This window comes from Chlorocebus sabaeus, chromosome 27 (assembly GCF_047675955.1).
Source record: "Chlorocebus sabaeus isolate Y175 chromosome 27, mChlSab1.0.hap1, whole genome shotgun sequence".
NCBI classification, from domain to species: Eukaryota; Metazoa; Chordata; class Mammalia; order Primates; family Cercopithecidae; genus Chlorocebus; species Chlorocebus sabaeus.
This window is the reverse complement of record NC_132930.1, coordinates 9,981,511-10,005,846: the sequence shown is the minus strand read 5'-3', so window position 1 is coordinate 10,005,846 and position 24,336 is coordinate 9,981,511. Positions and strand designations below refer to the sequence as shown.

Sequence of the window (24,336 nt, the reverse complement as noted above, 5' to 3'; positions counted from 1 at the left end):
CCTAACATACTAGTACTCTGAGTCAAATGCAAGAATGTTAATTTACAAATATCTTTTTCTTTTTTTGAGACGGAGCCTCACTCTGTCACCCAGGCTGGAGCGCAGTGGCGGGATCTCAGCTCACTGCAAGCTCCGCCTCCTGGGTTCACGCCTTTCTCCCGCCTCAGCCTCCGAGTAGCTGGGACTACAGGCGCCCGCCACCACGCCCGGCTAGTTTTTTGTATTTTTAGTAGAGACAGGGTTTCACCATGTTAGCCAGGATGGTCTCGATCTCCTGACCTCGTGATCCACCCGCCTCGGCCTCCCAAAGTGCTGGGATTACAGGCTTGAGCCACCGCGACCGGCCTTACAAATATCTTAAATACTCTACCACCTAGGGAAAGAAAAATCATTAATTTCCTTTGGCAGAACGCCTCAGGTAACTTCTGATTTTCTCCTCATCTCTGATTTAATGCTCTGGTCATGTTACAGAGGGTAACTTACACAAAAACTACATTTTTTTTTTTTTTTTTTTTTTTTTTTTACTATCCTGCTTTCGCAACAGTTGAATTCATATGCCTGTCTCTATGGTTACTTTTTTAGTGTTCACTGAAATTTAATATGCTCTCCTCTGACCCGCCCCTCAAATACAGTAAGTCCACAATGAGGCTATAAACCAGGAGTGAGAAATAAGGAGGCAGAATTATACACATGATTAAAGTAAATAGTAACCAAGAATTTGCTAACCCAACAATTCTTTGCCTAAGCTCTATCTTGGGGATAGAGACTCGTTAAACCTTGTTTTCAATATAGTGAAGTGTTACTTACATTGGAACTATTATTAAATAAAAGAAACTCCTCAAATTATATTTTGAATGACAATATTTCAAAGTTTATAGCTAGCTATTGCCTCACATTTTCTGCATAGTGTACTGTGTACTGGGTGATGCATGATAAAATACATCATGACCTCTAAGACACCTTCCATATTTGTAATCTGTGAACGTATGTGAAAGAGAGTGATATTTTGCTAGCATCTGGGAATAAAAAAGACATATAATAAAAATGAAAAGATAAAGCTATATAACAAGACTATTTTAGAGTGTGTGTGTTGTGTGGATAGAAATATGGCAGAAGAGGGGTAATACAGGTATGTACACAAATATTTATAATAAAAATGAAAAGGTACCAAAATACAAGTATATCCATCTTTAATTTCTTGAGAGCAAGGTCTCTGATTTTTTTTTTTTTTTTTTTTTTTTGAGATGGAGTCTTACTCTGTCACCCAGGCTGGAGTGCAGTGGTGCAATCTCCACTCACTGCAAGCTCCGCCTCCCGGGTTCACACCATTCTCTGGCCTCAGCCTCCCGAGTAGCTGGGACTACCAGCGCCCACCACCACGCCCGGCTAATTTTTTATATTTTTAGTAGAGACGGGGTTTCACCGTGTTAGCCAGGATGGTCTCGATCTTCTGACCTCGTGATCCGCCCTCCTCGGCCTCCCAAAGTGCTGGCATTACAGGCGTAAGCCACCACGCCTGGCCAGGTCTCTGATCATTTCTATACATCATTCTTTTACTTGTAGGGCTGAACACAATGCCAGGGACACAGCAAGAATTTAATATATACTTGTTAAGCGAATGAATGAATGCATGTATACATAAAATATTACGGAACGTTTAACGTATTCTGGGGATAATGAAAGTGGGTGGATTTCTGAGAAAGGGGGTCGGGGTTAGAGTTCTGTACTGCTAATTTTTCCCCCATTATCCATTCTGTCCTTCTACAGTAATAGTTACCTTATTTTTAGCTGGACACATTTACCAGCCTCTTGGTTGCTGGGTATATGACTGAGTTCTGACCAATAAAATGTAAGCCAAAGTGATATGTGCACCTTTCAGGTCATTGAAAAATAAAGACTGTCCTCTTTTTCTCCTTTATCCCACTAACCACTGGCTGGAAATGGACATGGCCTTAGACTAAGGAGGGAAGGGCAAATCCCTAAGGAGGAAAGGCAGAGGTGGAATCAGGACCAGTTGTCTTTCAAATATACCAGAGTTTTTCAGACTGTGGTCTTTGGGCTGATTGTATTAGAATCTCCAGAGTTACCTGATGAAAATGCAAATTACTGGGCCTTACAGACTCAAAGCTCTGGGATGGGTTCCAAGGATTTTTTTCAGCTGGAGGCGGTGGTTCACGCCTGAAATCCAAGCACTTTGGGAGGCCAAGGCGGGAGACTGCTTGAGCCCAGGAGTTCGAGACCACCCTGGGCAGCATAATGGGAAACCCATCTCTGTTATTTAAAAAAATTATTACAGACTGGGCGCAGTGGCTCACGCACGTAATCCCAGCACGCTGGGAGGCCGAGGCAGGCGGATCACTTGAGGTCAGGAGTTCGAGAGCAACCTGACGAACATGGTGAAACGCCATCTCTACGAAAAATACAAAAATTAGCGGGGTGTCATGGCGGGCACCTGTAATCCCAGCTGTTCGGGAGGCTGAGGCATGAGAAGTACTTGAATCGGGGAGGCGGAGGCTGCAGTTGGGCCGAAATTGCGCCACTGCACTCCAGCCTGGGCGACAGAGCGAGACCATGTCTCAAAAAAAATTATTACTATATTAAAAAATGTTTTAAAGAATGTGTATTTTTAACAGGGACTTCAGGGACTTGTGAGTTGAAAACCATGGTACTACGTCAGACTACCTCAAAAATACCCCCAAATGTTTATAAACAAAGCCAAGGTCACGCATTCAGGCCCGGTGAGGTCCAGGAACTGTGCAAGACGCCTCTGGCTGGTGGTGCTGAAACAGGTATGCCCGCGCGCAGGAGGAAGAGCGACTCTCCCGGCGACAGGCGGCACCCGCCAAATCCCGCGGGAACAGCCCGCGCGCCGCGCCCCCTGCCCCACCTCCGCTCGCGGTTGCCATGAAGACCGGGTCCAGGACAGGTCGACTGCCAGAGACTGGGGAGGCTGAGCCTTCCTCGGCCTGAGACCGCCAGACCCCGGGCTCCGCGCTCACCCCTCTCCGCCGCCACGTCCGCGAAGGCCTCACGCGCGAGGCCAGGCGAGACCACTTCACGACACCGGAGCGAACCGGGCGTCAGAGGCCGCGACCCCCCTGCCCCGAATCCGGCCAGTGGGAGTGGCTGCATTTGAACCAAACGGCCTTCGCGGGCAGCAGCCGTCGCCCCACAGTCCCGGGGCTCCCGAGGGCCTGTGACCGACGCCGGCCTCCGCGTCTTCGTCCCCGAAGCCCCGGGAACCATCTGCCCTCGGGTAAGGGAGGAGTCGCGGGAGCCGGTGACTGGGCTGTGGGGACGCGAACGGGGCTCTGGAGGAAGCCGCCGGTCTCCTCGGGGCGCTTCTCCCGCCGCCGCCGCCGCCGCACCTCTCCTCGCCGCCTTTTTTTTTTTTAAATTGAGCGTGTGGAATTTTCGTGAGCTGCTTGTCCGACTCGAAGTCTGGGACACTCAGATGGGCCAGGAAATGTCCCCTCTTAGTCTTTAAGGCCACAACGAAGGGGGCCACCCGGAAGAGTGCTGCAGTGATTTACTGCGATCACCTTCTCTTCACAGAGGCCATGCTGCAGATGCGTGGAAAGCCGTTTCCTGGAACGTCGGAATTCTAACCCCAGGGCGAGGGACTCACGACAGGCGAGGGGCAGACATGCTGAACTCCACGGGCGAACTGGAGTTTTCGAACGAAGAAGATCCCGAGATCATCTCCCAACTCACTTCCCTGGCTCTGTCCGATGGGAAAAGCTCAGCTGGTGCACCCGAAAAAACGGGCTATCCGGACTCCGTTTATGTCATGGCAGCGAACATTTTTCAGGGTATTCGAATCGAAAAGTCGGCACAGAAAGTCTTAATCAAGTATGGGAATGAACCCCTGCGGTCCTTCTCTGAGTCTGAGGATCAGTCCTTTCAGCGTTTGTCTTATGAGCTTGCTTTCAGTGCCCTGAAATGTGAGTTGTGCCAGTCTGGAGGATCAACACTAAAAGAAAATAATAGCGAGAGAATTTGGGGAATGCAGCCCTCCTCCTCCCTGCCCCTTATTCACACCAGGTTTTGGTTTAGGCATGTGCATCTCTTTGGTTAACTGCAAGTGTCAAGGAATTAGGGTTCCAATGAAACTAGTTCTTCCAGCCCAGGACTGCAGATTTCCCCGTGCACTGTGCTTTGTCCTTAGAGCGGTGTAGTGCGCAGTCATTAAATTGAACAGGGAAACAATTTCTTCCGATGATAATTTCCCTCTCCCTGTATTTTTTTTGTTTTCCTCCGTAGAGTTGGGGGTCTCGCTTTATTGTCTGGGCTGGTCTCAAACTCTGAACCTCAAGGGATCCTCCCGCTTCAGCCTCCCAAAGTGCTGGGATTACAGGCAATGAGCCACCACGCCCGGCCTCCCTGTATATTTCTTTCCATTCCCTGTATTTATCTTTTTTGGTATTTTAGTTTATGAGCTTTCACAAATATAAAACCAGTAAAGGAGGATGGGGAGAGGAACAGAGACAGAATAAAAAGAAAAGGTGCAAAATTTTAAAAATGAATGTTAAAATTATACCAACCCCAATTAAGACTATCCCATTCATAGCTAATAGCTTTAATGGGAGGAGCCAAACTTTAGTAGAACTTCCCTTTCTAATTTGCCTTCAGGGTTTGAGACTCAAGTGTTACAGATTCCCTAAAGGATAGTTAGTTATCAATCTGAGGCCAGGGGTGGTTGCTCAGGCCTGTAATCCCAGCACTTTTCGAGGCCAAGGTGAGAGGATTGATTGAGCTCAGGCGTTCAAGACCAGCCTGGGCACATAGTGAGATCTCCTCTCTATAAAAAATTTAAAAATTAGCCCAGTGTGGTGGCTTAGTACTTAGTACTTAATGAGCCTTGTACATCCTTGTTCATGTCTGTAGTCCCAGATACTTGGGATGTTGAAGTGGGAGGATCGCTTGAGCCTGGGAGGCAGAGGTTGCAGTGAGCCAAGATGGTGTCATTGCACTCTAACCTGGTGACAGAGCAAGACCCTGTCAAAAAAAAAAAAAAAAAAAAAAAAAAAAAAAATTAATCTAAATGTGGAATTGACACTAGGAAATGACCAAATATTGTTACTATGAGGACAGCAGTCAAAAGGCCTGAAGTTGTTTGTTTTAGTACTAGCTGTGACTAAAAAGTTTGTTGGTTTGTAAACTGACTGAATGTAGTTCCAAAAAGAAGTTCCAGATATGTTTAGAATATTAGCAGCATGGCCAAAATGATGAGCAGAGCAGAAGCCTTCCTAAAGAGACACCTCAAAAAGGGCAACACTCTTTTGCATGATTTTCTTAGTACTTAATGAGCCTTGTACATCCTTGTTCATAGGAGGCAGTTAAATTACTCAGTTCAGCCACACGCAGTGGCTTACACTTGTAATCCCAGTACTTTGGGAGGCGGAGGTGGGAGGATTGCTTGGAGTTCAGGAGTTCAAGACAAACCTGGACAACATAGTGAGACCCCCATCTCTAATTTTATTTCTTTTTTTTTTTTTTTTTTTTTTTTTTTTTTGAGACAGAGTCTGGCTTTGTCGCCCAGGCTGGAGTGTAGTGGCGCAATCTTGGCTCACTGCAAGCTCCGCCTCCTGGGTTCACGCCATTCTCCTGCCTCAGCCTCCCGAGTAGCTGGGACTACAGGCGCCGGCCACCATGCCTAGCTAATTTTTTTGTACTTTTAGTAGAGGCAGGGTTTCACCGTGTTAGCCAGGATGGTCTCCATCTCCTGACCTCGTGACCCGCCCACTTGGGCCTCCCAAAGTGCTGGGATTACGGGCGTGAGCCACCGTGTCCTGCCCCCATCTCTATTTTTAAAAAAAAAAAAAAAAAAATGCTCAGTTGAGTTAAAATGTCTCACTGATTATTTAGATAGGAATATATATTTTTGGTTGTCTGCAGAGATAATGTAGCTTAACTCTGAAGTCAGCAATTTGTCATGGAGAAAAATTTGTATGATGTGAAACAACTTCTCTTTATTTTTCGTTTCTTTGTTTTCTCCTGTTCAGTAATATTTCTTTTCCTTTTAAGTCTGTCTTAACCATTCTTCCTCCTCCAGTTTAATCTTTGAGATTTTGTTTCATCCCTCTTCTTCCCCTCTTCCCCAACCAAGGTGTTGCATTTCATGCAATGAATCAAATGAACATTTTTACACTTTTTTTCTAGCAACAATGAAATGCGGACTAGGCAGCTGCGTTGATTAATTGGCATTTAATGTTAATTCTAGAATTCTAGGCAATTTGTTCTCCTAATAGAATATTGAGTATTACCTTTAGTACTCAATAAGAAAAGCCTGAATTATAATTCTATATAAAATTAATGCATTAACTAAATGATTGTATTAAACTGATATGTGTGATAGATTGTTTTCATCCTCTCCATCCTATTTTCTATTTTATGAAAGATATTGTGATTGTTTTATCTTTCTTTCTTTTTTTTTTTTTTGGGATGGAGTCTCACTCTGTCACCCAGGCTGGAGTGCAGTGGCACGATCTAGGCTCACTGCAACCTCCACCACCCAGGTTCAAGCACTTCTCTGCCCCAGTCTCCCAAGTAGCTGCCAAGTGCACCCACCACCATGCCTGGCTAATTTTTAAATTTTTTTTTAATTTTTTTTGTGGTGGAGTCTCGGTCTGTAGCCCAGGCTGGAGTGCAGTGGCCGCGATCTCCACTCACTGCAAGCTCCACCTCCCGGGTTCACACCATTCTCCTACCTCAGCCTCCCGTGTAGCTGAGACTACAGGCGCCTGCCACCGCGCCCGGCTAATTTTTGTATTTTTAGTAGAGACGGGGTTTCACCGTGTTAGCCAGGATGGTCTCGATCTCCTGACCTCGTGATCCGTCTGTCTCGGCCTCCCAAAGTGCTGGGATTACAAGTGTGAGCCTTCGCACCCAGCCTAATTTTTGTATTTTTAGTAGAGATGGGGCTTCACCATCTTGGCCAGCCTGGTCTTGAACTCCTGACCTCGTGATCTACCTGCCTTGGCCTCCCAAAGTGCTGTGATCTTTCTTTTTTTTTTTTTGAGACGAAGCCTATATCTGTTGCCCAGGCTGGAGTGCAGTGGTGTGATCTCGACTCACTGCAACCTCCGCCTCCCGAGTTCACTCCATTCTCCTGCTGAGTAGCTGGGACTACAGGCGCCTGCCACAACGCCCGGCTAATTTTTTGTGTTTTTGGTAGAGACAGGGTTTCACCGGATTAGCCAGGATGGTCTCGATCTCCTGATCTCGTGATCTGCCCACCTCGGCCTCCCAAAGTGCTGGGATTACAGGCGTGAGCCACTGTGCCCGGCCTGTGATCTTTCTTAATGACACAGAAATCCCATTCAAATAAATTGTTATAGACCTTTACAAAACTTCTTTTCTTGAAACGTTCATTTTTATAAGTTCAAATTATAAGGTAAAATGGTATTGTTTACTTGTTAAATATATTTTTTCTTATAATAATACAGTTGATATATTTTGGCTGTGTCCCCACCCAAATCTCATCTTAAATTCCCACGTATTGTGGGAGGGACCTGGTGGGAGGTAATTGAATCATGGGGACAGGTCTTTCTTGTACTGTTCTCATGATAGTGAGTTAGTGTCATGAGATCTGATGGTTCTATAAGGGGTAGTATCCCTCTACAAGCTCTCTTCCCTTGTCTGCTGCCATATGAGATGTGCCTTTCACCTTCTGCCATGATTGTGAGGCCTCACCAGCCATGTGGAACTGTAAGTCCATTAAACCTCTGTCTTTTGTAAATTCCCCAGTCTTGGGTATATCTTTATCAGCAGCATAAAAATGAACTAATACAACGGTCTTGCTTTAAATTATCAGTAATTCTTGAATGTGCAAATAGAATAAAATCAGAATTTTATGTAGTGGGTTTTCCAAGATAATTAGGAGCCTGCTATTTTCCTTTTTTTTTTGAGACAGAGTCTTGCTCTGTCACCCAGGCTGGAGTGTAGTCAATCGTACAATCTTGGTTCACTGCAACCTCAGCCTCCTGGGTTCAAGTGATTCCCTGCCTTGGCCTTCCAAGTAGCTGGGATTACAGGTGCCTGCCACCATGCCCAGCTAATTTTTGTATTTTTAGTGCAAATGGGGGTTTCACCATGTTGGCCAGGCTGGTCTTGAACTCCTGATCTCAGGTAATCTGCCCACCTTGTCCTCCCAAATTGCTGGGATTACAAATGTGAGCCACCGCAACAGGCCATCTGCTATTTTACTTTTAAAATATTGGAGGCTTTTATGCATTTCACTTTTATCTTCTGTATTACCAGTGTTCTGTCAATACTTTCACATGTGATATTTTGTAAACTTACATCTGGCTTATGCAGTATAAGTTCAAGGAATAATGGTTCAGATAAGAAAACTCAGAATTTCTTCCCTAAGATTTTGTAGGAGCTGTAAAACTGCAAAGGTTATTGTGAAAATTAAAGAGAGCTTGAGTAATGGTCCCTTTTGTTTGTGAATTTGTGAACAGGAATTAAATCACATTACCATAATATTTAAGGAAGTAAGAGAAGAAAATAAGAGAAAATCTCTTAATTATACAAACGTTAACTGTATTCCTTTGGTTGTGTCTTATGCTTTTCAGTTTTATTGCTTGTTCCTTTGTTGATGTCCTTCATGGTATATAAGGTCTTTCAAGGCAGGAAGTATATTTATCTGATTAACCTTTTAAAGATTTAAAGGGCTCTGTAAAATGTTTTTTGAAATGAAGAGTGCCATTATTTCTGCTTTACCAAATAAGCCCAAGGTCAATTTTCTGCTAACGAAAGTAGAATTACTAATGAAAAGTAACCTATTCCTGTTTAGAGTTTTGTCAAAGCGGTACAGTACCAGTAGCCTATTTATTTATTTATTTATTTATTTATTTATTTATTTAAGATGGAGTCTCGCTCTGTTACCCAGGCTGTAGTGCAGTGGTGCGATCTCAGCTCACTACATGCTCCGCCTCCTGGGTTCATGCCATTCTCCTGCCTCAGCCTCCTGAGTAGCTGGGACTACAGACGCCCGCCACCACACCCGGCTAAGTTTTTTGTATTTTAAGTAGAGACGGGCTTTCACCATGTTAGCCAGGATGGTCTCAATCTCCGGACCTCGTGATCCACCTGCCTCAGCCTTACAAAGTGCTGGGATTACAGGCGTGAGCCACCACGCCTGGCCGCCAATTTATTTTTTGAAAGAATCTCGGTGTGTTTCAAGGAACAATAATTTTTTTTTTTTTTTTTTTTGAGATGGAACCTTGCTCTGTCTCCCAGGCTGGAGTGCAGTGGCACGATCTTGGCTCACTGTAACCTCTTCCTCCTTGGTTCAAGTGATTCTCCTGCCTCAGCCTCCCTAGTAGCTGGGACTACAGGTGCCTGCCAGCACGCCCGGCTAATTTTTTGTATTTTTAATACAGATGGGGTTTCACCGTGTTACCCAGGATGGTCTTGATCTCCTGACCTCGTGATCCGCCTGCCTTGGCCTCCCAAAGTGCTGGGATTACAGGCGTGAGCCACTGTGCCCAGCCAAAAAATTTTTTAAAAAATAAAAACCTGGCAAATTTTTTCTTTAAAGAAATGAACAAACAAACAAAAACTTGGAGAAAGAGATATCCCTGAAATTGCTGATCTTTTTCCTGGCTTCTTTCTCCACCTTCTCTAGGTTTGTATTGTTGTTGAACTTCGAGTCCAGGAACAGATTGTAGCATTAACCTGGTGATTTCAGAATCATATAATCTGTCAGTGAAAAACTTAGTAAATGCTTAACATATGGTTTGGTTATAGCTTTTGGGAATTAGTAATTGTAGTCAGGGATTCCTAAGACCACCTCCAGATTCAATGATTTGCTACAAGGACTGACAGAACTCAGCAAAGCTGTTATACTTGTGGTTATAGTTTATCACAGTGAAAGGACAGATTAAAATCAGCAACAAGTAAAGGTACATAGGGCAGAATCCAGGAGAGGCTAGACGCAAGCTTCCTATTTTTCTTTCCCAGAGTGGTCTATGGAGAGTGCTTAATTCTCCCACCAGTGATAAATGGCAACATGAATGAAGCGTTGCCAACTAGGGAAGCTCACCTGAGCCTTGCTGTTTGTTTAGCATTTTTATTGGAGGTCAGTCTCGTAGACAAGCTGCAGTTATGTGGCTGACCTTAGTTATTCAATCTCTAGCTTCTTCAGAGGCCAAGCTGATATTGTGTGGTCTAGGACCCCAGGAAAAAAAAAAAAAGGAAAAAAAAAGATACCTTTATCAGACAAGATATTCTAAAAACTTAGAGGTTATCTCCTAGGAACCAGTCAAAGGCCGACCCTTTCTTTAGAATGTCCAGAGTTTGGCCACCCAGGCCTGCTGAGTGGGAAGAGGGAGAGCGATGTCCCGGTTCCTTCTCCCAATTTCACCTGTCTAATAAACCCAATTTTTCTTTCATGAGGAGTAGTAAGAAAGGGGAGAGAGAGAGTTAAGGTGTTTCTCTAGGGTAAGGCCCTCCACATGGAAACATGTAAAATGGTGATTAAGAGATCTCTGAAGCAGACTGAAGAGAAGCTTTGATTAGTGGGGAGAGGGAGAGATAATTGGAGTTATCGGGCTGAATTCTAGAATACGCACACTTGCAACTTTCAAGGAAGTCCTAATAACCTAAATTAGGCATTATCAGTGTGGTGTATTTGGTTACTCTGGTTTGTCATAATAATAATAAGAGGAGGCAGCATAATATTTGGTGAAGCGCATGTACTTTGAAGTGCATGAGGTGCCAGACTGCCTGGGTTTGACTCCTTGATCTGCTACTTGCTATGTGACTATGAACATATTACTTAACTGTGCTGTGCCCCATTTCCTATGAAATAACCTAATTCATATGGTTGTTATGGAGATTAAATGAATTAATATATGAAATGCACTTAGAACATTGTCAAGCACATAGAAAACATATACACAGTCCCCAATTTATGATGGGGGTCCTTACAATTTTTCCACTTAACATGATGTAAAAGCTATACGCTTTCAGTAGAAACCATACTTTGAGTACCCATACAACCATTCTGTGTTTTACTTTCAGTATTTAATAAGTTACATAAAAATAAACAAAAAGGTCTGGGCGCAGTGCCTCGCCCATGTAATCCGAGCACTTTGGGAGACCGAGGTGGGCGGAACACAAGGTCAGGAGTTTGAGACTAGCCTGGCCAGTATGGTGAAACCCTGTCTCTACTAAAAATACAAAAATTAGCCAGGCATGATGGCGGGTGCCTGTAGTCCCAGCGACTCAGGAGACTGAGGCAGGAGAATCGCTTGAACCCGGGAGGCAGAGGTTGTGGTGAGCCAAGATCGCACCACTGTACTCTAGCCTGGGTGACAGAGCGAGACTCTGTCTCAATAAATAAATAAACAAATAAATAAGTTACACGAGATGGTCAGCACTTTAGTATAAAATAGGCTTTGTGTTGGATAATTTTGCCCAACTACAGGCCTATGTAAGTGTTCTGAATGTGTTTAAGATAGCCTAAGCTGAGCTATGATGTTTGGTAGGATAGATGTATTCTATGCATTTTTGATATACAATATTTTTAACTTATGATGGGTTTATCAGGATATAACCCCATCATAAGGCAAGGAGCATCTGTATAAAGTATACAGTTATTCATGTTGATATTACTATGTGAGAAGGTAAAATTATATATATACACAAAAGTAATGTATTCTGCACAATATCAAAGGCATCCCAAAGAAAGGTGAGACTGGTTTTAACAACAACCCTAGAGGGAAAAACTGCAATATTGGGAAAAGGATGTTCTGTTCTCTTTTCATTCATCCTGCCTTTTTTTTTTTTTTTTTTTTTGAGACAGAGTTTCGCTCTTGTTGCCCAAGCCGGAGTGCAATGTCACGATCTAGGCTCACTGCAACCTCTGCCTCCCAGGTTCAAGAGATTCTCTTGCCTCAGCCTCCCGAGTAGGTGGGATTACAGGTGCGCCACCATGCCTGGATAATTTTCTGTATTTTTAGTAGAAACTGGGTTTCACCATGTTAGCCAGACTGGCCTTGAACTCCTGACCTCAGGTGATCCACCTGCCTCAGCCTCCCAAAGTGCTGGGATTACAGGCGTGAGCCACCACACCCTGCCAGCTTCTTCTGTTTCTTAGGAGTCCAGCATCTCTGTTGCTCAAAGAGATTTGCCAAGTTAGAAGTCCTTCTTTCTTCTAATACTGTACAAAAAGTATGGAGTAGATGGGAATTGGTTTGAAAGAACTAAAGATGTGAAACTGTAAACTTCATTTCCTTTTAAGGGATAATTACCTTGTGAAGTACAAGTACATAATTGTGGCTAGAATGTGGATAATGATTCCCAGAGGATTTCTGTGGGAAAATTGGAGTCTGTGCTCTCAAATTAGTCACTTCTTTTTAGTTTTCCTATCTCCCAAATGAAAAATGAAATTTAGGTCAGGCATGGTGGCTCATGCCTGGGAAGCCAAAGTGTGCAGATCACTTGAGGCCAGGAGTTCGAGACCAACTTAGCCAACATGGCAAAAACCCATCTCTACAAAAAATACAAGAATAATTAAAAAATAAATAAATAAATAAAAACAAGAAAAAAGTAAAAAATATGAAAATTAGCCAGGTGTGGTGCCACACACCTGTAGTCTCAGCAACTTGGGAGACTGAGGCAGGAGGGTTGCTTGAGCCCAGGAGGTGGAGGTTGCAGTGAGCTGTGATAGCACTATTGCCCTCCAGCCTGGGTGACACAGCAAGACTCTGTCTCAAAAAAAAAAAGAAAATTCATGAATTCAAATTCAAGGTATAAATTCAATTTATACCTTGGTTATAGTAGGTTTTCCATAAATGTTGAATAAATTGAAGCTAGGCAGGCCTACCTGTCTGTTCAACTGATTAAAGCATTTGTTATATGCCAGGAATGGTGGCTTACGCCTCTAATCCCAGCACTTTGGGAGGCCGAGGTGGGCAGATCACCTGAGGTCAGGAGTTCGACACCAGCCTGGCCAACATGGTGAAACCCTGTCTCTACTAAAAATAGAAAAATTAGCTGTGATGCTGTGATGCAGACCTGTAATCCCAGCTGCTTGGTAGGCTGAGACAGGAGAATCGTTTGAACCCAGGAGGCGGAGGTTGCAGTGAACTGAGATTGCACCGCTGCACTCCAACTGGTGTGATAGAGGGAGACTCTGTCTGATAAATAAATAAATAAAATAAAACCTTTGTTATATGATGTATATATAGTTTAAGTAGTTGTAACAGAAAGAACACTTGTGTTCCCTGTGGAAGTTTTTAAATATGTCCATTTGTTTCCTCTTAACCGCCTTTGCAATTATCATAACCTCTGCCTGGAATGCTGTCCCTTCCTAGATATTCATATGGCTAACTCCTTGTCATTTGGGTCTTAGATTAAATGTCATCACATCAATGTCTTCACTATTGAGTTTGACTGAATAGTTAAGAAATAATACCAATCTAACACAAACTCTGAGCGATTAGAGGAAGACAGAACAGTTTCCACTCATAGGCTGCAAAACTCTGATACCAACACTGACAAGGCTATTACAAGAGAAGAAAATTATAGACCAACATCCCTGATGAACATAAACATACAACAAAAATTTTAAATAAAACATTAGCCGGGTATGGTGGCTCATGCTTGTAATCCCAGCACTTTGGAAGGCTTAGGAGGGCGGATCACCTGAGGTCAGGAGTTCGAGACCAGCCTGGCTAACAGGGTGAAATGCCATCTCTACAAAAAACACAAAAATTAGCCAGGTGTGGTGATGCATACCTGTAGTTCCAGCTACTCTGGAGGCTGAGGCAGGCTTGCTTGAACCTGGGAGGCGGACGTTGCAGTGAGCTGAGATCGCACCATTGTACTCCAGCCTAGATGACAGAGCAAGACTCTGTCTTAAAAATAAACAAAACAAAACCAAAAAAATTAGCAAATCAAATCCAGCAATAATAAAAAGAATAAGAAAACTGTTGCTCAACATTATTAATTAGATCCTCTTTAATGTTTTTCAAAGGCCATACATTAAAGGTTGGAATCCTTTTATTACTGCTTTGACTATTCAGATAATGCTTCTTTGACCATGATTCCTTGCAGACCCTAGGTCATAAGGGTCCAGCATTCATAAAGATTATAAAAATTTATCATGTCATTGTAATTTAAGTCATTATCCAGAATTGAGGTATATTTTAGATATGAAAGTAAATGTATTTTATGGCATTATTATAGTATATTTTGATTCCAGAGTTTTTATTTTCCACTTTGTATTTTCGGTGATAGGCCTTTCCCTTGTCTTGCAGATCAAGATATTTTGGAAACTATATTGATAGACAGCTGTATCTTCCCAAGTACCACAATAGTAAGTAGATAAGTTTTAGAATTACATCGTTTCATGATTTTTTTTTAAAAGAAAGTATTTTAAAGCCTTTAGATTGAAATAGTTTGCCGAATACTGAAGCCTCTTAAATATAGATTCTTTTCGACTTTTAATATCATTCATTTTGGTGAACATACCAAAAACTGTCTCTTTTGAAAGGTTTTTTTTTCTGGATTTTTTTCTATCTTGAAGACCTTCCCTGTCTCCAAATCCAATCAGACTATGTAAAAATAGTCATATTCCTGCTCTGTTATGAAAAATAATGGAATGGAAAATATTGCTGGTTAGATATTTTTTGTATACTTTTCTTTATATATGTTTTCCCTTGATAGCCAGATCATTTGAGCAGTCTTATTATTGTGATGCTATATGATTTCCAAGATAGAAAATTTCAAACTCGTGTCCTTTCTGATAATGAAGAGTCCGTATCAGAAGTTCAAGAAGTAGAGAACCTTCTTAACAGGTAATCGTAAAAGTGAAAAGAATGTTTTATATGAAACCTATATTAGCATTTTTGTTGGTAAAATTACATACAGTATAATGTGTAGAGAAGAGTTAAATTTTATAGAGAAAAATATAAAAATTCATAAATTTCTTGAATTTCTTTACAGTCTTGATCAGGTTAAGTATTTTGTTTAAAATGAATTTGTTTTTCAAAGCTTGAATTACAAGATCCAGTGTGTAAGCATGTGAGAAATCATTAAAAATTCCCAATAATTTTTAGCACATAAATTCAACTGTATTTGAAACAGCTACTAATTGCTTAGTTCACTTTATTTATAGCTTTGTAAAAAAAAAAGAAAACCTCTAACATGAATCAAATGAGAAAATTCCAACAGTAGACAAGAATCAACTATTTTTCCAAAGAAAAAAAATTCTACTTAAGAACAAACTAACATCTTAAATTTGTTTTCTTTTTATCCTAAATATCAGCAGAAGTCTACCATGAGAATAAGAAGTTTCTACCTCAAAGCGTAGATGGGATAATGAATTCAATTAATGCATGAAAATGCTTAGTTAGAACCAGACATAAAGTAAATTGGTCAGTAAATGTTAAGTGTTACTGTTTGCTATGGTTTGAATGTGTCCCCCAGAATTCATGTATTGGAAACTTAATCCTCAGTATGACAATGTTGGGAGTTGGGGCCTAATGAGAAGTGTTTAGGTCATGAAGGTTTCAGCCTCATGAATAGATTAATGCTGTTATCAAAAGGGCTTTTGAGGTGAGCTTGCTCTCTTGTGCTTTTGCCCTTCTGTGTTCCACCATTTGATGATGCAGCAAGAAGGCCCTCACCAAATGCCAGCACCTTGATTTTGGACTACTCAGCCTCCAGAACTATGAGAAAATAAACTTCTGTTCTTTATAAATTAGCTGGTCTCAGGTATTTTGTCATAGCAGTGCAAAATGAACTAAGACACTGTTGATTACAGCTTTTAGTACTATGTTGTTGAACTTTAATAGAAAGTACAAAATAGCAACAACAACAATCTTATAAGAAGATTTTGGCTTAGTGAATAATCTGATTGTCACTGTCAACAATTGTCAGTATGTCTGATTTTACAGGAAATTTAAGCAGTTTTATTTAAATTATTGAAGGCTGAGACCAGAAGACTCAGGTAATAGAGTAATGATAAGAATAGCTTACATTTATTGAGCACTTAATATGTATCAGGCACTGTTCTCAGAAGGTCTTTACGTAACTACTTTATGCACTGGTTACTGTTACCAACCTGTAATTTTACACATGGGAAAAATGAGGAACAGACAAGTTAAAGCAGGGGTCCTCAACCCCAGTGCTGCAGACCAGTACCTGTCTGTGGCCTGTTAGGAACTGGGCAGCACAGCACGAGGTGAGCGGCAGGTGAATGAGCATGACCACCTGAGCTCTACCTCCTGTCAGATTAGCAGCAGCATTAGATTCTCATAGGAGCGTGAACCTGATTGTGAACCGCACAGGGATCTAGGTTGCATGTTCCATATGAGAATCTAAGGATTCATCTAATTAGATGATCCTTATGAGATCATCTAATGCTTGATGATCTGAGGTGGAACAGTTTCATCCTGAAACCATTCCCTCCACCTTCCCCCAGTTCATGGAAAAATTGTCTTCCACGAAACTGTTCCCTGGTACCAAAAAGGTTCAAGACTGCTGAGTTAAAGGGACTGTTTAATGCCACAGAGCTGGAAAGGAGAGTAGCCAGAATTCACACTCAGGAGTGACTCCAGAGTCCAAACTTCAACCATTTATATGCTAGCATTCCTTCCACTTAGCATAGTGAGGCTTGGCTGAGGTACTCTGGAAGTTTAGAACATAGTCATATCTCATGTCAGTGTCATAGCCATGAGAAATCACGGGATGGAGAAGAGCAAAAGCAATCAGATGTATGTACTCTCTGTGTTAAATAAGTAAGGATCTTGTGCCTGTTTACTTTGGGTTTGGGGGAAACTGCCTTATTGGTAGTACCAGTATTGGGCAGCCTAACTCCCAGGATGGGCATTCAGAGGAAACTTGGTGCAGCAATATGCTATGGGACAGGCTCTGAGTTTCGGTTTCCCTGTGCTTCTCCTAGTTTCTGTTTGACATAGTCAGGATTTAGGGGACTTTCATGTCTGAACTTAGTCTCAGAGGGACAGATGAGAGCTGGGTTTACACTGAATCAACCAAGAAACCCACAGGGCTCTAACCAAGTAAGAAAGATTACACTGGTTTCATCAGAAGTAGACTTTAGCTGAGGATGCTGGCAAGGAAAGTAGGAGTAGGACAAGCAAAGGACCTGGTTTAGGAGGTCAGAGGAACCAGAAGATATTAATGTCTAAGGATTTCTGATTCCCCAGATCTTCCCCATTCCCATAATTCACATCATGCTACCACTTGCCTTAACACATATTCTGGTTACATTGTTGTCAGTGCAATTGTTTTTCCCATACCCAAACCAATAGAATTTTATGCATTACAAATCTTATTGCTAGGAATTAATTTAGGAATCTTATTCCTAATCAGTCGTATTGTACTCAATTCATGTTATACTCAATTCATAATATGCTGTAGGAGAAATGCCTATGTTTAGTGATTGAATTGTGGAGAAGAATAGTAGCACATTTCTGAGAAAATACATGTTCAAAGATGCCACAGTATTTTACTCAAGAGTCTTCTTAGCTTTCAAGTAATTGAAGCCATCTTCAGTTAGCTTGAGCAAAAATGGAAAATACAGATGCTGGGATATCTCATACAACTCAAGGACTCAGGAAAAGAATGAAATCAGGAACTGGAGAGATGTTAGGACTTTAATTTGCTTTATCTCTTTATCTTTTTATCTCTGCTTCTCTTGTAATATCTGCTTCATTTTTTCCCCCTGCACATCTGCCTACTGGGCTTTTCTAGTAGGGCATGGAAAAGGCCCTACTGTTGTACTCCAGTACCCAAGTTTATGTTACAGTTGTACACTAGTTTCTTCACTTAGACTAACTTATTATCTTACCTCCCATTTCTAAATTCCTGTGAGAGGAAATTCAATTGCCTCAGTGCAGGTCAGGTACGGTCTCTCCTGGGCCAATTCCCTGTAGCCAATGAAGTGGTATTCTAAACCACAGAAAGACAGCTGGAAGCCAACTCTATCCATCTTCTAGGGCTTGAGACTGTAGTTCCCAGGGAAGTTCAGTCACTGCAAGTTCAAATTATACCTTAGCATATATCTACTTAGGGGATACAGACTAATTCTTTTTTCTTTTTTGAGATAGAGTCTTGCTCTGTTGCCCAGGCTGGAGTGCAATGGCGCAATCTCATCACACTGCAACCTCCACTTCCTGGGCTCAAGCAATTCTCCTGCCTCAGCCTCCTGAGTAGCTGGGATTACAGGCACACGCCATCATGCCTGTGTTTTTGTAGAGACGGGGTTTCAGTATGTTGGCCAGGCTGGTCTCGAACTCCTGACCCCAGGTGATTCTCCCACCTCAGCCTCCCAAAGTGCTGGGATTACAAGTGTGAGCTGCCATGCCTGGCCCAATAAAACTACTCTAAGAGGTTCTAGAAGAAGAAGTAATTAGCAAGAAGCTAAATGAGAATGATTTCCTCCTTGTATAAGTGATTTGACCTTTGTTGTTGTTCCTCCTGGGAATCCTTGTGTTTTTTCACTCTTATACCTCTATGCACCAACATGTATCTTTTTCTTCACTTATTCATGGGTTTAGACATGTAATCCAAGATGATACCTATTATCATTTTTTTTTTTTACATATGAAAGATCTTTAAGAATCCATTCTTTGTATAATATGCAACTGTCCTTTTAATACTGTGTGACTAGGTTAAAAAAAGAGAGCCACAACCCCTTGTTTCTCACTCCCCATGCCTTTCCACCAGTCCAATAATCTATTTCTGTTAAATTATTTGCTGGACTGTTGTGAAGCAGCAATTGGAAAATAAGCAGTGAAAAACCAGAGAAAGAAGGGGAAAGACTTAGTTCTCCTTCCAAACCACCCCAAAACCATTTATCCTGATGTCTTCCACTTCACAGCTAAGGCATCACCATCTACCTAGATACCATCCTTGATTCTTCTTTCCTCCCTTCCCCTGCACTCAATCTGTATCTAATGCATCAAGTCCTGTAACTCCAATTCAAAAGAATACACTGAGCCTGTGCACTTCTTTCCATTTCCACTACTACCATCCAAACCTATGCCACCATAATCTATCACTTGGACTACCATGATAGCTTCCTTAGACACATTTCCCTGGCCTATAACTCTCACTTTCCTGCAATCAGTTCCACATGGCAGGTAGAGTGGTATTTTCAAAATGTAATTGTGTAGTCATGATAGAATATCTTGGATCAGACTTCCCCTTCTACTGTAAACAACTAGAAAACTGGCCAAAATATATTATAGGACGTAAAGGTTTTGGACATTAGACAAGCAGCCGCACAGAAACTTGATCCCTGAAAGAACAAAACAAATGAGGTGAGCCCTAGAATAGTCCTGGCTTTATGCCTGGAAAAATTCTCAAACTGCAATGTAGGAAGTAGAAAATAGCAGTCTTGCTGAGTTAAGAAACCAGAGACCAGTTTTAGAAGATTGAAGTGATTGTTTTTTCTTCTTTATTGTATTAAGTGGCCAGGTGATTTACATTGACTGGTTTATGAATGTTAAACCAGCCATGCATTTTTGGGACAAGGCACATTTGCTCAGATATATTATTTTTGTTGTCTTCTCCAGTTTCTCTCATTCCCCATAATGCTCCAGAATTTCTAATTGCCAAAATGCCCTTTAAATACTTGTTCATAGGTTTTATCTCTCACATTCTCTCCACTCCTTCTTTAGAAACTCTTCACCTGTTTCACTTACCTAGTAAAGAGTCTGAAGCAGATGTCTGATTTTATATTTTTCTAGGAAATTCAAGCAGTTCGTTGAAGATTATCTTTTGGCATTAAGAAAATACAATCAAGGTCAGGCGTGGTGGCTCACACCTGTAATCCCAGCACTTTGGGAGGCTGATGGGGGCGGATCATGAGGTCAAGAGATAGAGACCATCCTGGCCAACATAGTGAAACCCTGTCTCTACTAAAAATACAAAAATTAGCCAGGCGTGGTGGCGTGTGCCTGTAGTCCCAGCTACTCAGGAGGCTGAGGCAGGAGAATCGCTTGAACCCTGGAGGCGGAGGTTGCAGTAAGCCAAGATCGTACTACTGCACTCCAGCCTGGTGACAGAGCAAGACTCCATCTCAAAAAAATAAAAAAATAATAAACTGAGGAAAAATGGCATATTAGTTAAGATTATTTTTTTGCAACTGACAGATTCTGCAAAAGAGGGACTTTAAGATAATTTTTGGAATGATTGAACATGAGGTTGCAGGAAGGGCGGTGATGTAGCTATGCTTCTACTAACTAGAGCCTGTGACTCCAAATTCATCAGGACTCTAGTCTCTGCTTCTCTGTGCCTGCATTCTCTAATCATTCTATATTTCCAGGATAAGAAGCTTGGCTGCCAACAACTCCCTAACACGGAAGTCACGTCGTATAGTACCAAACACTGGAAAAACTGGCTTGACTCTCTCTTCCTACATCCAAAAAATCTCTCTGTCTTTCTCTCTCTTCTCTCTCATGCACGCCAGTTGGACTTGAACTCTGCAATCAAATTACTTGAATTCAGATAATTGAGAGAGAGAGAATATGGAAGAGAGAGAAAGAGGAGATGTGACATGGCGTACCATAGGAGTGGCAAATAGTTCAGCACGTGACTGAAGATAGATTTATGGATGGGAGTGATGGGAACTGAGGCAGGAAGAGTTGGTTCAGGTTAAACTATTAAGATCCTAGAATATCCTCATAAGCAGTTTAGATTCTGTCCTGTGGCTGATGGATTTCATCTAAAATTTAAGCTTAGGAATCACATAATTATAATTTAATATTATAAAGGAAGCTCTGACTGTGTGTGTAACTGGGATGATGGTAAAAAAGATAATCAGGCAGCTCTCTGTGATAACATACAAATTGTAGTAGAAAAAGGACTTCTGGATCAGGAATACTGGGGAAGGCTACTTTGCTACCATTTTCATCATTGCAGTCTTCCTTATTTAAAGCTATGGAAGAAGCTTTTTTTAGTAACCACAAGGTAGGATACTTCATCTACAGAAGTATAGGTCTGGTTATCTTAAGAACATATGGATTTGATATTTGCCCTAAGTCTAATATAGGATATTTATATAAAAATCTGTATAACTGCATGTATACTTTAATTTTTGTGGGATTAAATTTTGTTAAAAATCATGGTCCAAAATGTTTACTATCTGGAAAATTTATTTGGAGATTTATTTCGCCTTACACTCCTCCCATATACACAGCAAATATATATTTTTGGCTTCATATTTTTAGTCTTTAATGATTGAATAATTCAATAAATAGCATTTATTATGATAAATTTGAACTAAGTAGGTATTTGCAAGTACTGTTAATAAAAAATAGTGTGTACTCAGAATATCTCACAATGTATAATATAGAACAGTAACTCACCCCTTTTACATTAATTTTTTTTTGGTGTATTAATGTACTATGTCATTTTTTTAGTATCCACTGCCGTAGTTCTGTGACATTTGGACACAGAACTAGACAAATCTAATTTTATTGTAGTCCTAAAAAGCTTAATGTTTGACCACCCTTCCCTTTCCTTCCCAAGTACCCTTATTTTCTCTCTCTCATATACATACACATAATATTCCCACATAAACAGTTTTTTTGGGTGAGATGTTCTCATTCTATTGAGTAGATAAGACATGTAGAATAAGGACATTGCAGGCATAAAGAAAAGACGTAGTGATTTCACAGTTGGTGCTAAAAAAATTGAAACAGAGATGCTCATTTACTACCCGCTCTTGTCCTGGCTCCCAGCAGGACAATGGTTTCTTTGAAACAATTTAGGTGGGCCTGACAGTAATTCCCTGAAAGTGTCCTCCCTTTCTGTGCCACCCACCGACCACAACTCAGATCATATTTGACTCTTTTGTGACATCTCTTCTTATTTCTCACTCAAGGTTATAATTGAGGTTGATTTCAGTTAGATTCCTACTGTGTAAATGCTATGAATATGGGTCAGGAATAAGTCCTGTGTTCTCATTCATTAAAGTTTTGGGCTATGAGATCAAGAAGAATCACTGAGCCATCATGGTGATGCTAACCAGTTCTTATTTTTCTTTTGTGATTTGGAACTTTGAAGCATGGGACATTCAGAACTGGGAAGGACTTAATACAGACTCATGAAAGTTCTTTAATCTTATCAAGACTATACTGTTGCCATCTGTGATACTAATAACTAGCCTATAATGAGTGCCTTCTATATACCAGGCACTGCGCTAAGAATTTTGCACACATGATTGATAATCACTACATTAATAACAAGGTAAGTTAACCACCTTTAACAGATGAGAAAACTAGGCTGAAAAAGGAGATTAAGTAACATTCCTGAGGTTACACAGCTAGTAAGTGATAAAACCTGGATTTAACTTCAAGTTTGTCTGACTCTAAATCCTAGACCCTTCTCAATAAATAAAGTTTGTCTTTCGGCTGAGCGCAGTGGCTCATGCCTGTAATCCCAGCACTTCGGGAGGCTGAGGCGGGCAGATCACTAGAGGTCAAGAGTTTGAGAACAGCTTGGCCAACATGACGAAACCCCACCTGTACTAAAAATACAAAAATTAGCTTGGTGTGGTAGTGTGCATCTGTAGTCCCAGCTATTTGGGAGGCTGACGTAGGAGAATTGCTTGAACCCATGGGACGGAGGTTGCAGTAAGCCAAGATCATGCCACTGCACTCCATCCTGGGCGACAGACGGAGACTCTATCTGAAAAAAAAAAAGTTTGTTTTTCAACCAGCAATTAATATAATGATTAAGAAGTTGCTATACAACTATACAGGGGGAACAAAAACAGGAAGAAATAAATCAGGATTATTGGATTTCTTTTCTTTTTTTTTTTTTTTTGAGACAGAGTTTTGCTCTTGTTGCTCAGGCTGGAGTGGAATGGCACAATCTCGGCTCACTGCAACCTCTGCCTCCTGGGTTCAAGTGATTCTCCTGCCTCAGCCTCCTGAGTAGCTGGGATTGCGGGCGCCCGCCACCACACCCAGCTAATTTGGTATTTTTAGTAGAGATGGGGTTTCCCCATGTTGGTCAGGCTGGTCTCAAACTCCTGACCTCTGGTGATCCACCTGCCTCGGCCTCCCAAAGTGCTGGGATTAGAGGCATGAGCCACCATGCCCAGCCTTGGATTTCTATTTACAAATATGACACATTTTTATTTTAGACTTCAAAAATTTGAAATGGAATTATTATTTGTTAAAATTCTAAATGTAATTTTTTAGAGTTTCCAGTGGAAAATTGATAGTCTTGTCTCAAATGCAATAGATTAAGGATGGATTTTCTGTCTCTAGTTTTAAGATAAAATTGGCTGCGGCATTGGCAAGATGTCGAATCAAGCATGATGCCCTTTCAATTTACCACATCCTTCCAGAAACAGTTAGGAAACAGGAACTAAGGGCCTCCACTTTACCACTTTATGCTTGGATAAATACTTGTAAAATCAGGTAAGTGTTTAAATCAAATTCTTTATATTTCAAGTCTCCATCCTTTTAAAATAATGTGATGAGAAGCATTACCTTTTTAAGAGGTGGGGGTGGCACATCAAGGGGAGCGATTAGGCAATCAGAGTTAAGTTCCAGAGCTTATGACCAAATTACCAAAGGTAATTACATAAATATGTTAACTTCTCTGCCTATAATTATCTTTTAGTTTATTGTTAGTTAACATTGTTTGTTCCATTAGATGTAATGTATTAAGTGATATTTTTCTTTGTTACAGGAAAAAGGTGTTAGTGTTAAGTACATTTTTAATGTATTATATTTGTAATTACAAGCTACTGTTGTATATTTACAGCCCTGAAGAAGTTTATAATAATTTGAAGAGAAGAGGCTATAATAAAGTCAAGTCTGTATTGCATATTGATGATAAAGTCTTTGCTGTGGATCAGCATTGCTATGATGTCTTAATTTTTCCATCTCATCTTAAAAATGATCTTATAAATATAGATCTTTTCAAAGATTACAAACTTATTTTTCAGGTAAACTAATATTTACTTTCATTGTGATTCTCAACAATCCAACCTAGCCAAAGAACTTCTCCACTTAAAAAGAAAACCTAATACTGTTTATATTTTTGTAGATTATCAGGGAGGTTTATAAGGCCTAATTGTCACCTTGAATAAAATTAATACCTCTACAATCAGTGCATCTGATTGGCATCTTTGTCTCATGTGAATTTACAAAGAACATATCCTTCTCCCAGATTCCATAAATGGGAAGATTTGCATTGCTGGCAGCTGTAAGGTTCTACTTTTCTCCCCTAAAGGAGAATTCAAGAGAAAGAACAATGAGACCTTTTCTTCCTTCCCTTTCTGGGGAAGATACTAGTGCCATCTTGCATATGAAAAAACAATTGTAATGGTTT

General features: G+C 41.1%; 1 protein-coding gene across 2 annotated transcripts in view; it reads left to right on the top strand.

Moving 5' to 3' along the window:
* The first annotated feature begins 2,345 nt into the window (after window positions 1-2,345).
* Window positions 2,346-24,336, top strand: part of NSUN7 (NOP2/Sun RNA methyltransferase family member 7) — a 60,743-nt gene continuing 38,752 nt past the window's right edge. Inside the window, exons 1-5 of one of the 2 annotated variants that reach the window (XM_073012453.1) lie at window positions 2,346-3,944; window positions 14,274-14,332; window positions 14,683-14,813; window positions 23,265-23,417; window positions 23,767-23,950. In XM_073012453.1, coding sequence (XP_072868554.1) covers window positions 3,647-3,944; window positions 14,274-14,332; window positions 14,683-14,813; window positions 23,265-23,417; window positions 23,767-23,950 — 825 coding nt within the window. In that variant the 5' untranslated portion in view covers window positions 2,346-3,646. The remainder of the gene's footprint in view (window positions 3,945-14,273; window positions 14,333-14,682; window positions 14,814-23,264; window positions 23,418-23,766; window positions 23,951-24,336) is intronic. The other variant, XM_073012452.1, reaches the window with a different exon arrangement.